Below are 13,880 nucleotides of genomic sequence, written 5' to 3'. Positions count from 1 at the left end.
GCTGTCAGTGACTGACTTAACAAGATAAAAACTGTTATCTGACATGGACTAATTACTGGCTGTCAGTGACTGACTTAACAAAATAAAAACTGTTAGCTGACATGGACTAATTACTGACTGTCAGTGACTGACTTAACAAGATAAAAACTGTTATCTGACATGGACTAATTACTGGCTGTCAGTGACTGACTTAACAAGATAAAAACTGTTATCTGACATGGACTAATTACTGGCTGTCAGTGACTGACTTAACAAGATAAAAACTGTTATCTGACATGGACTAATTACTGGCTGTCAGTGACTGACTTAACAAGATAAAAACTGTTATCTGACATGGACTAATTACTGGCTGTCAGTGACTGACATAACAATATAAAAACTGTTATCTGACATGGACTAATTACTGGCTGTCAGTGACTGACTTAACAAGATAAAAACTGTTATCTGACATGGACTAATTACTGGCTGTCAGTGACTGACTTAACAAGATAAAAACTGTTAGCTGACATGGACTAATTACTGGCTGTCAGTGACTGACTTAACAAGATAAAAACTGTTATCTGACATGGACTAATTACTGACTGTCAGTGACTGACTTAACAAGATAAAAACTGTTATCTGACATGGACTAATTACTGGCTGTCAGTGACTGACTTAACAAGATAAAAACTGTTATCTGACATTAACTAATTACTGGCTATCAGTGACTGACTTAACAAGAGAAAAACTGTTATCTGACATGGACTAATTACTGGCTATCAGTGACTGACTTAACAAGATAAAAACTGTTATCTGACATTAACTAATTACTGGCTGTCAGTGACTGACTTAACAAGATAAAAACTGTTATCTGACATTAACTAATTACTGGCTATCAGTGACTAACTTAACAAGACAAAAACTGTTATCTGACATTAACTAATTACTGGCTGTCAGTGACTGACTTAACAAGATAAAAACTGTTATCTGACATGGACTAATTACTGGCTGTCAGTGACTGACTTAACAAGATAAAAACTGTTTTCTGACATGGACTAATTACTGACTGTCAGTGACTGACTTAACAAGATAAAAACTGTTTTCTGACATGGACTAATTACTGACTGTCAGTGACTGACTTAACAAAATAAAAACTGTTAGCTGACATGGACTAATTACTGACTGTCAGTGACTGACTTAACAAGATAAAAACTGTTAGCTGACATGGACTAATTACTGGCTGTCAGTGACTGACTTAACAAGATAAAAACTGTTATCTGACATGGACTAATTACTGGCTGTCAGTGACTGACTTAACAAGATAAAAACTGTTAGCTGACATAGACTAATTACTGGCTGTCAGTGACTGACTTAACAAGATAAAAACTGTTAGCTGACATGGACTAATTACTGGCTGTCAGTGACTGACTTAACAAGATAAAAACTGTTTTCTGACATGGACTAATTACTGGCTGTCAGTGACTGACTTAACAAGATAAAAACTGTTATCTGACATGGACTAATTACTGACTATCAGTGACTGACTTAACAAGATAAAAACTGTTAGCTGACATAGACTAATTACTGGCTGTCAGTGACTGACTTAACAAGATAAAAACTGTTATCTGACATGGACTAATTACTGGCTGTCAGTGACTGACTTAACAAGATAAAAACTGTTTTCTGACATGGACTAATTACTGACTGTCAGTGACTGACTTAACAAGATAAAAACTGTTAGCTGACATGGACTAATTACTGGCTGTCAGTGACTGACTTAACAAGATAAAAACTGTTATCTGACATGGACTAATTACTGACTGTCAGTGACTGACTTAACAAAATAAAAACTGTTATCTGACATGGACTAATTACTGGCTGTCAGTGACTGACTTAACAAGATAAAAACTGTTAGCTGACATGGACTAATTACTGGCTGTCAGTGACTGACTTAACAAGATAAAAACTGTTAGCTGACATGGACTAATTACTGACTGTCAGTGACTGACTTAACAAGATAAAAACTGTTATCTGACATGGACTAATTACTGACTGTCAGTGACTGACATAACAAGATAAAAACTGCTGATGCAAAACCACATTGAGAAATGTCACCTTGTGTATTGTACTATTCTAACTCTCAACAGGAAGTTGAGACCCTCCTGAGTTCCTGGTCTTCAAAAGGCCGCCAGTTGGCCGTCACTGCTCCACATGGTTTCTGTCTGTACACTCATTAAACCACCTTCGATATGATGGAATCTATGACACAGAAGTCCCCTGGAGCAAAGTCAGTTAACTAACAGTAAAAGCCAACATATACGATACTGTTTTAAATGACAAAATGAAAGTGCCAGGAAATAATAGGAAGATAGGAGCGAAATGAATCCACATTGTACTCAGCATGCACAAACAGGGCCTAGCCAGGTTAGGTTCACCTGGCAGGCTGGGCTAGACTAGAGCTGTCTTGCCTCATGTCTCATGTCTTGCCAATAGTTAAAAGACAGTATTTTTAGGGCTCCCAGTAAAAATAAATAAAATCAAGTGGAGTTTCCTAATGTTTCCATGATACATATCATGCAAGCAGCAGGTATAATGGATTAGCAGAGAAAACGACTGCCATAGTTCTGAAAATCATAGCCTGGATTTCACACGGCATTTCAAAGTTATACCGCCTCTGTCCTTGCCTTGGTACACTTAAATAACACGTTAGAAAAAGGGCAAATTAAAATCCGACAGCTCGTGGCTTAATGGCTTTTCCAGGCTAACCCTGCTGAGTTATTTTAGCCCTGGCAGCCTGGAGAGGAGAGGAGAGGAGAGGAGGAGGAGGAGGAGGAGGAGAGGAGGAGGAGGCCCTGTGTGTCTGCAGGACAGAGCCACGTGCACTCCTCTCCATGGTCTCTGTCACTGGCTGCATCTCAAATGGCACTCTATTCACTACACAGTTCACTACATCTGGGCCCTGGTCAAAAGTAATGCACTATATAGAGAAGAAGGTGGCAGTTGGGACGCAGCCAGATTCAACGTGCAGCAGCCTGCAGCACTGCCTTGCTGCCAACCTGCACAGAACAGAGCACCTTGGTATATGGGCACGCAAGGATCCCCAGAGCACAGACAAGCTCTGACTCATCATTTAGTGAAGCAGGCTGGACGTGTTTGTATTATAATACTTATTAAAAACAATTATGCACTTAAATGTATTACACACAACCTATGAATGCACTGTTTCAATTTGCTACTGCTGTTGAATGTGATGTGGAGGGCAGGTTTGAGTCAGGTTTAGACTGGGACATAACTGGGCTAGTCTCTCACTAACTGTAATTTAAACCAGTATTTTAGAGCAGTTATCTCTCTCTCACACACACACACACACACACACACACACACACACACACACACACACACACACACACACACACACACACACACACACACACACACACACACACACACACACACACACACACACACACACACACACACACACACACACACACTCCTCTCCAAGGCTGAACGGTCAGGTAATAGAGGTATGTGCTGGTGTGTCTGAGAGACAGGACAGGACATCAAGATAAATCAGGAGGAGGAACGTGTTCCCAACTAAACACAGTATTAACATCCACATGGAAACAGTGAGCTCAACACAGAAATATACAAAGAAGTAGAAAGACCGTGACCCAAACAATAGCTTTGACTGATTTACTAAGTGTGTGTGCGTGTGTGTGTGTGCGTGCACAGGCCTATAATCTCTCTACTTATTTCCTCTCATTATGAAAGCCTGTTTTATTGTCGTAGGAATCAAGCGTGGAGCGCGTTAAAACAAGGCCATAAAACATGATGGAGGGAGAGGTTAACGTCTCTAAAACAATCAACATAACAACCTCTACGCTTTCCTCACTCTCCCAGAGGGTTTCATCTTTTCAGATGCATCAGCCGATGCAGTGGAACACAGTGGAGAAGTAATAATATTATTATGTATTATTATTATCATTATTATTATTATTATGGATTATTATTCTGTATTAAAATGTATTATTATTATGTATTATTATGAATATGTATTATTATTATTATTATCATTAGTATGTAATATTATTATTCTGTGTTATTATCATTATTATGGATTATTATTCTGTATTAAAATGTATTATTATTATGTATTATTATGAATATGTATTATTATTATTATTATCATTAGTATGTAATATTATTATTCTGTGTTATTATCATTATTATGGATTATTATTCTGTATTAAAATGTATTATTATTATGTATTATTATGAATATGTATTATAATTATTATCATTAGTATGTAATATTATGAATATGTATTATTATTATTATTATCATTATTATGGATTATTATGAATATGTATTATTATTATTATCATTAGTATGTAATATTGTTATTATGTGTTATTATCATTATTATGGATTATTATTCTGTATTAAAATGTATTATTATTATGTATTATTATGAATATGTATTATAATTATTATCATTATTATGTATTATTATTCATATGTATTATTATTATTATCATTATTATGTATTATTATAAATATATATTATTATTATCATTATTATGCATTATTATTCATATGTATTATTATTATTATCATTAGTATGTAATATTATTATTCTGTGTTATTATCATTATTATGTATCATTTTTATTTTTTTGTATTCTTTGTAATATTATTATTATGTTTTATTATTATTATTATGTATTACTATTATTATGTATTACTATTATTATGTATTATTATTTTAATTATTATTATTATCTATTATTATGTATTAGTATTATTATCTTTTATTATTATGTATTACTATTATTATGTATTATTTTTATTATTATGTTATGTATTATTATTATAATAATTATGTACTATTATTATTATACATTATTATTATGTATTATTATTATTTATTACTATTATGTATTCTTATTATTATGCATTATTATTTTCATTATTATTATCTATTATTATGTATTATTATTATATTTTATTATTATGTATTACTATTATTTTGTATTATTAATTTGTATTGTTATGACGTATTATTATGTATTATTATGCATTATTATGTATTACTATTATTATGTATTATTTTTTATTATTATGTTATGTATTATTATAATTATAATTATGTACTATTATTAGTATACATTATTATTATGTATTAATATTATGTATTACTATTATTATGTATTCTTATTATTATGTATTATTATTTATATTATTATTATGTTATGTAATATTATAATTATGTATTATGTATTATTATTATGTATTATTATTTATATTATTATACATATGTATTATGTATTATTATTGTGTATTATTATTATTATGACTTATTATTATTATTATGACTTATAATTATGTATTATGTATTATTATTATGTATTATTATTTGTATTATTATTATTATTATTATGACTTATTATTATTATGCATTATTATTTTTATTATTATTATTATTATTATTGTTATTATGTCATGTATTATTTACTGTACCTAGCAGCTTTGAGTGATAGTGCGATAGTTTTCAATCATCCAATAAGAAGTCAAACAGAGACTATATATTCTAATGAGATGTGCAGGTGATGCAGCAGAGGTTGACATTAGCAACACTGTCTGACTCTAAATACCTCCACATTTTACAGTCACAACTTAAATACCCACAGTGCTTCCAAATGAAAAGACAGTGCTTCAAAATGAAAAGTGTTTCACTCACCGATACAAGCGTGAACTCTGACAGATAACTGTGTCCGGAGGATGATGCTGTGCTTCTTGCCTCTTCTGATGAGAAAGACAGACAGACAGAAAGAGAGAGAGAATGCATTTTAATAACATTGTTCCACAACACAGTGACCCTATGTAAATGAGTTACATTTGACGTTAAAAATTAATTTGTCTGACTTCACCTTTTAAAAAGCATACAGAATAAAAGCAAATTTTGGTTGGAAAACTGTTTCCTGCAATTGAACCTTAAGGACCTCATATTCTTGGACCTCAGGTTTCTAAACTGAAGACATATAATAGTGGAATGTGGGGGTTTATGAACGAGGTCTCCAGTTGTGACAGCCAGGCGTGTACATAGCCTACTGTGTCATTAAACTTCCCACATGGTCTGATGCAGAGAGGTATGGATATAGACATAAACATCAACACTCTGGGGTGAACTACTTTCAGAGGGCTAGATCTAATCACTGTGGAGGAGGCACGCTTTCACAGGGCTAGATCTAATCACTGTGGAGGAGGCAAGCTTTCACAGGGCTAGATCTAATCACTGTGGAGGAGGCAAGCTTTCACAGGGCTAGATCTAATCACTGTGGAGGAGGCACGCTTTCACAGGGCTAGATCTAATCACTGTGGAGGAGGCACGCTTTCACAGGGCTAGATCTAATCACTGTGGAGGAGGCAAGCTTTCACAGGGCTAGATCTAATCACTGTGGAGGAGGCACGCTTTCACAGGGCTAGATCTAATCACTGTGGAGGAGGCAAGCTTTCACAGGGCTAGATCTAATCACTGTGGAGGAGGCACGCTTTCACAGGTCTAGATCAAATCACTGTGGAGGAGGCAAGCTTTCACAGGGCTAGATCAAATCACTGTGGAGGAGGCACGCTTTCACAGGGCTAGATCAAATCACTGTGGAGGAGGCAAGCTTTCACAGGGCTGGATCTAATCACTGTGGAGGAAGCAAGCTTTCACAGGGCTAGATCTAATCACTGTGGAGGAGGCAAGCTTTCACAGGGCTAGATCTAATCACTGTGGAGGAGGCAAGCTTTCACAGGGCTAGATCTAATCACTGTGGGGCAAGCAAGCTTTCACAGGGCTAGATCTAATCACTGTGGAGCAAGCAAGCTTTCACAGGGCTAGATCTAATCACTGTGGAGCAGGCAAGCTTTCACAGGGCTAGATATAATCACTGTGGAGCAGGCAAGCTTTCACAGGGCTAGATCTAATCACTGTGGAGCAGGCAAGCTTTCACAGGGCTAGATCTAATCACTGTGGAGGAGGCAAGCTTTCACAGGGCTAGATCTAATCACTGTGGAGCAGGCAAGCTTTCACAGGGCTAGATCTAATCACTGTGGAGGAGGCAAGCTTTCACAGGGCTAGATCTAATCACTGTGGAGCAGGCAAGCTTTCACAGGGCTAGATCTAATCACTGTGGAGCAGGCAAGCTTTCACAGGGCTAGATTTAATCACTGTGGAGGAGGCAAGCTTTCACAGGTAAGCGTAGTGGTAAAATGCTACTCAATACTATGCTACCCTGAATACACTTGAGTTACTATGAACAGAACGTATGTATTTATGTATTTAGCAGCAAGGGATACTAAATCATCTAGTTTCACACTTGTCTTTATCCAAATCCTCTCCTCCCCCAAAGCAATCCCATGACAACAATGTCTGTTGAGGGACAACAGAGGAGACAACAGAGGAGACAACAGAGGAGACAACAGAGGAGAGAACAGAGGAGAGAACAGAGGAGACAACAGAGGAGACAACAGAGGAGACAACAGAGGAGACAACAGAGGAGACAACAGAGGAGACAACAGAGGAGACAACAGAGGAGACAACAGAGGAGACAACAGAGGAGACAACAGAGGAGACAACAGAGGAGACAACAGAGGAGACAACAGAGGAGACAACTAAAGGGGGTGTCACCAATGTCTTCCAGGTCGAGAGATCGACTCCGCCTCCCATCTCCATGGAGACAAGGTCATACCCCCTGTCAACAACAACACAACTTCCCCAGTGACAATCCTAAACAAGGACAACAAAAACATCCCTGACAGAATTGTGACAAACAGTGCTATGGGGGTTTGTAGATGAGAGCCATCCTGAGAATGACAGCCCTCACATTCTGGAAGAAAACAAATGTTGAAATCAACCAGCAGGAGAAGCGTGCAGACAACCCCCACACAGACATAACACCAGACACCACCGTACCAGGCCCAACAGATAAGTCCAAGCAGTACACACAAACACACACACACATACACACACAAGCACAGCAGGTAGGCTTGCACAACAGCCCTGTCCGGATCAGCTCTGTAACAAACACCGGTTTGTGTGGCACGCACAATGGAAGTATGATGCTCCATTCAGTCTGCAGTGGCCCAGTGCCAACAGTAGAGGGTCACCATTAGAGACATTAGAGACAATCCACCAGCACTGGATCACACTGAGAGCAGACTGAAGTAGGCCCTGGGGCCCGGGTGCAGAGAGACTGTCACCAACCAAGGAGGGCCTACAGCAGCACCTAGATCTTCTGCACAGATTCTACCAGACCTGGGCCCTGACAGTAAATCTCAGTAAGACCAAAATAATGACGTTCTAAAAAAGGTCCAGTTGCCAGGACCACAAATACAAATTCCATCTAGACACCGTAGCCCTAGAGCACACAAAAAACTATACATACCTTGGCCTAAACATCAGCGCCACAGGTAACTTCCACAAAGCTGTGAACGATCTGAGAGACAAGGCAAGAAGGGCATTCTATGCCATCAAAAGGAACATAAAATTCGGCATACCAACTAGGATCTGGCTAAAAATACTTGAATCAGTCATAGAACCCACTGCCCTTTATGGTTGTGAGGTCTGGGGTCCGCTCACCATCCAAGAATTCACAAAATGGGACAAACACCAAATTGAGACTCTGCATGCCGAATTCTGTAAAAATATCCTCCGCGGACAACGTAAAACACTAAATAATGCATGCAGAGCAGAATTAGGCCAATACCCGCTAATTATCCAAATCCAGAAAAGAGCCGTTAAATTCTACAACCACTTAAAAGGAAGCGATTCCCAAACCTTCCATAACAAAGCCATCACCTACAGAGAGATGAACCTGGAGAAGAGTCCCCTAAGCAAGCTGGTCCTGGGGCTCTGTTCAAAAAACTCAAACAGACCCCACAGAGCCCCAGGACAGCAACCCAATTAGACCCAACCAAATCATGAGAAAACAAAAAGATAATTACTTGACACATTGGAAAGAATTAACAAAAAAACAGAGCAAACTAGAATGCTATTTGGCCATAAACAGAGAGTACACAGTGGCAGAATACCTGACCACTGTGACTGACCCAAACTTAAGAAAAGCTTTGACTATGTACAGACTTAGTGAGCATAGCCTTGCTATTGAGAAAGGCCGCCGTAGGCAGACCTGGCTCTCAAGAGAAGACAGGCTATGTGCACACTGCCCACAAAATTAGGTGAAAACTGAGCTGCACTTCCTAACCTCCTGCCAAATGTATGACCATATTAGAGACACATATTTCCCTCAGATTACACAGACCCACAAAAAATGTGAAAACAAACCCGATTTTGATCATCTCCTGGGTGAAATACTACAGTGTGCCTTCACAGTAGCAAGATTTGTGACCTGTTGCCACAAGGAAAGGGCAACAAGTGAGGATCAAACACCATTGTAAATACAACCCGTATTTATGTTTATTTATTTTCCCCTTTGTACTTTAACCATTTGCACATCATTACAACACTGTATATATACATAATATAACTTTTTTCACCTTTATTTAACCAGGTAGGCCAGTTGAGAACAAGATAAAGCAAAGCAGTGCGACAAAAACAACAACACAGAGTTACACAAACAAACGTACAGTCAATAACACAATAGTATTTTTATTATTTTATAATAATCTTTGTACAGTGTGTGCAAATGTAGAAGAGTAGGGAGGTAAGGCAATAAATAGTCCATAGATTACAATTTAGCATTAACACTGGAGTGATAGATGTGCAGATGATGATGTGCAAGTAGAGATACTGGGGTGCAAAAGAGCAAGAAGTTAAATAATAATATGGGGATGAGGTAGTTGGGTGTGCTATTTACAGATTGGCTGTGTACAGGTACACACCATTCTGTATACATCTGGCCCTTCTTTGGACACTGTGTTAACAAACTTCCCAACGAGCTTCAATTCCATACAACCTTCCTTCCGTGGCCTCCAACTGCTTTTAAATGCTAGTAAAACTTGATGCATGCTCTTCAACCGATAGCTGCCCACCCCCGCCCAACTAGCATCACTAATCTGGATGGTTCTGACTTAGATTATGTGGACAACTACAAATACATAGGTGTCTGGTTAGACTGTAAACTCTCCTTCCAGACTCACATTAAGCATCTCCAATGCAAAATTAAATCTAGAATCGGCTTCCTATTTCGCAACAAAGCCTCCTTCACTCATGCTGCCAAACATACCCTCGTAAAAGGCTGTGTGAGCTCACTGTTAATCAGATATAATACCCACCAACAGACAGAGGCTGTGTGAGCTCACTGTTTATCACATATAATACTCACCAACAGACAGAGGCTGTGTGAGCTCACTGTTTATCAGATATAATACTCACCAACAGACAGAGGCTGTGTGAGCTCACTGTTTATCAGATATAATACCCACCAACAGACAGAGGCTGTGTGAGCTCACTGTTTATCAGATATAATACTCACCAACAGACAGAGGCTGTGTGAGCTCACTGTTTATCAGATATAATACCCACCAACAGACAGAGGCGACACAGAAGCAGCACAGAAGCAACATCTGTCACCGTTGGATTGGACCCGTGCTGCCTGTGGAATGAGACTGGAGCAGAGAGGAATTGAATCCTCTGATGTTGGAGGCTGAATTCAGGGCCAGGCAGTAGAAACCAGAGACCTTTTGTAATGAACTTCAGCTTTCTCTCTCGTCCTGCAAACTGCAACTCTATCCTCATTATTACTAACCGTGACCTGCATCATCCCCCGCTGCCACAGCCTACACAGGCCAACGTGCTCATTATCAGATTAAACAGAGGTGCACGCAATATGTGAGAGACATTTAGGCACTCGTTAGCTGTTACCAGTCATAATATGAAACGGGATAATAACATGTGCAACATGGCTGATATGATGATGTATGTGACCTCCTACAGCAGAAATCATTCTTTCTTCTTAGAGTTAGAATGTCAACACTGAGATGGACTGAACCAGCAAATTCATATGGTTCATATGATTTGTTCAAATTAAATGTATTTTTTTATAAAGCAGTTGTCACAAAGTGCTTTACAGATAACCGGTCTAAACCCCAAAGAGCAAGCAAAGAAGAAGAAAAAGCACAGTCGCCATGAAAAACTCCTCAGAAGGAAGAAACCTATGAAGAAACCTATGAAGAAAACTATGAGGAAACCTATGAGGAAAACTATGAGGAAACCTATGAGGAAAACTATGAGGAAACCTATGAGGAAACCTATGAGGAAACCTATGAGGAGAACTATGAGGAAACCTATGAGGAAAACTATGAAGAAACCTATGAGGAAACCTATGAGGAAACCTATGAGGAAACCTATGAGGAAACCTATGAGGAAAACTATGAGGAAACCTATGAAGAAACCTATGAAGAAACCTATGAGGAAACCTATGAAGAAACCTATGAAGAAACCTATGAGGAAACCTATGAGGAAAACTATGAGGAAACCTATGAGGAAACCTATGAGGAGAACTATGAGGAAACCTATGAGGAAAACTATGAGGAAACCTATGAGGAAAACTATGAGGAAAACTATGAGGAAACCTATGAAGAAAACTATGACGAAACCTATGAGGAAACCTATGAGGAAACCTATGCGGAAACCTATGAGGAAACCTATGAAGAAACCTATGAGGAAACCTATGAGGAAAACTATGAGGAAACCTATGAGGAAACCTATGAGGAAACCTATGAGGAAACCTATGAAGAAACCTATGAGGAAACCTATGAAGAAACCTATGAGGAAACCTATGAAGAAACCTATGAGGAAACCTATGAGGAAACCTATGCGGAAACCTATGAGGAAACCTATGAGGAAACCTATGAGGAAAACTATGAGGAAACCTATGAGGAAACCTATGAGGAAACCGATGAGGAAACCTATGAAGAAACCTATGAGGAAACCTATGAGGAAAACTAGGGACGCTCATGATTCATATTCAAGATACACTTTGATTATACAAATAATAAATGTTTGATGAGCAACCATCTCACCATCTCACACTTCTCTAGAGACCTTTCTCAAGAACCAATGTTTTGTCTAAGAACACCATGAAGTAGAAAAAAACTGATCCTACAACACCATTAAACAGAAAAAACAGCAGCTACTCCTTTCTCCTTTCAACCACTACGACCAGCAGCAACTCCTCTCTCCTTTCTACCACTAATACCAGCAGCTACTCCTTTCTCCTTTCTACCACTAATACCAGCAGCTACTCCTCTCTCCTTTCTACCACTAATACCAGCAGCTACTCCTCTCTCCTTTCTACCACTAATACCAGCAGCAACTCCTCTCTCCTTTCAACCACTAATACCAGCAGCTACTCCTCTCTCCTTTCAACCACTAATACCAGCAGCTACTCCTTTCTCCTTTCAACCACTAATACCAGCAGCTACTCCTCTCTCCTTTCAACCACTAATACCAGCAGCTACTCCTCTCTCCTTTCAACCACTAATACCAGCAGCAACTCCTCTCTCCTTTCAACCACTAATACCAGCAGCTACTCCTCTCTCCTTTCAACCACTAATACCAGCAGCTACTCCTCTCTCCTTTCAACCACTAATACCAGCAGCTACTCCTCTCTCCTTTCAACCACTAATACCAGCAGCTACTCCTCTCTCCTTTCAACCACTAATACCAGCAGCTACTCCTTTCTCCTTTCAACCACTAATACCAGCAGCTACTCCTCTCTCCTTTCTACCACTAATACCAGCAGCTACTCCTCTCTCCTTTCAACCACTAATACCAGCAGCTACTCCTCTCTCCTTTCAACCACTAATACCAGCAGCTACTCCTTTCTCCTTTCAACCACTAATACCAGCAGCTACTCCTCTCTCCTTTCTACCACTAATACCAGCAGCTACTCCTCTCTCCTTTCAACCACTAATACCAGCAGCAACTCCTCTCTCCTTTCAACCACTAATACCAGCAGCTACTCCTCTCTCCTTTCAACCACTAATACCAGCAGCAACTCCTTTCTCCTTTCTACCACTAATACCAGCAGCAACTCCTCTCTCCTTTCAACCACTAATACCAGCAGCTACTCCTCTCTCCTTTCAACCACTAATACCAGCAGCAACTCCTTTCTCCTTTCTACCACTAATACCAGCAGCAACTCCTCTCTCCTTTCAACCACTAATACCAGCAGCTACTCCTCTCTCCTTTCAACCACTAATACCAGCAGCTACTCCTTTCTCCTTTCAACCACTAATACCAGCAGCTACTCCTCTCTCCTTTCAACCACTAATACCAGCAGCAACTCCTCTCTCCTTTCAACCACTAATACCAGCAGCAACTCCTCTCTCCTTTCCACCACTAATACCAGCAGCTACTCCTCTCTCCTTTCAACCACTAATACCAGCAGCTACTCCTTTCTCCTTTCAACCACTAATACCAGCAGCAACTCCTCTCTCCTTTCTACCACTAATACCAGCAGCTACTCCTCTCTCCTTTCAACCACTAATACCAGCAGCTACTCCTCTCTCGTTTCAACCACTAATACCAGCAGCTACTCCTCTCTCCTTTCTACCACTAATACCAGCAGCTACTCCTCTCTCCTTTCTACCACTAATACCAGCAGCTACTCCTCTCTCCTTTCTACCACTAATACCAGCAGCTACTCCTTTCTCCTTTCAACCACTAATACCAGCAGCTACTCCTTTCTCCTTTCAACCACTACGATCAGCAGCTACTCCTCTCTCCTTTCTACCACTACGATCAGCAGCTACTCCTCTCTCCTTTCATCCACTAATACCAGCAGCTACTCCTCTCTCCTTTCAACCACTAATACCAGCAGCTACTCCTCTCTCCTTTCCACCACTAATACCAGCAGCAACTCTTCTCTCCTTTCTACCACTAATAC

The 13,880-nt window shown here is 39.2% G+C and overlaps 1 protein-coding gene across 6 annotated transcripts in view; it reads right to left on the bottom strand.

The window, feature by feature from the left end:
* fhod3b (formin homology 2 domain containing 3b) overlaps window positions 1-13,880 on the bottom strand; it is a 254,738-nt gene that overhangs the window by 213,512 nt on the left and 27,346 nt on the right. For all 6 annotated transcript variants that reach the window (XM_055924647.1, XM_055924642.1, XM_055924646.1 and 3 more), the window contains exon 3: window positions 5,723-5,787. In XM_055924647.1, coding sequence (XP_055780622.1) covers window positions 5,723-5,787 — 65 coding nt within the window. The remainder of the gene's footprint in view (window positions 1-5,722; window positions 5,788-13,880) is intronic.

Source organism: Salvelinus fontinalis, chromosome 6, assembly GCF_029448725.1.
Source record: "Salvelinus fontinalis isolate EN_2023a chromosome 6, ASM2944872v1, whole genome shotgun sequence".
NCBI classification, from domain to species: domain Eukaryota; kingdom Metazoa; phylum Chordata; class Actinopteri; order Salmoniformes; family Salmonidae; genus Salvelinus; species Salvelinus fontinalis.
The sequence above is the reverse complement of the archived record's forward strand: the minus strand, read 5'-3'. Positions and strand labels throughout refer to the sequence as shown.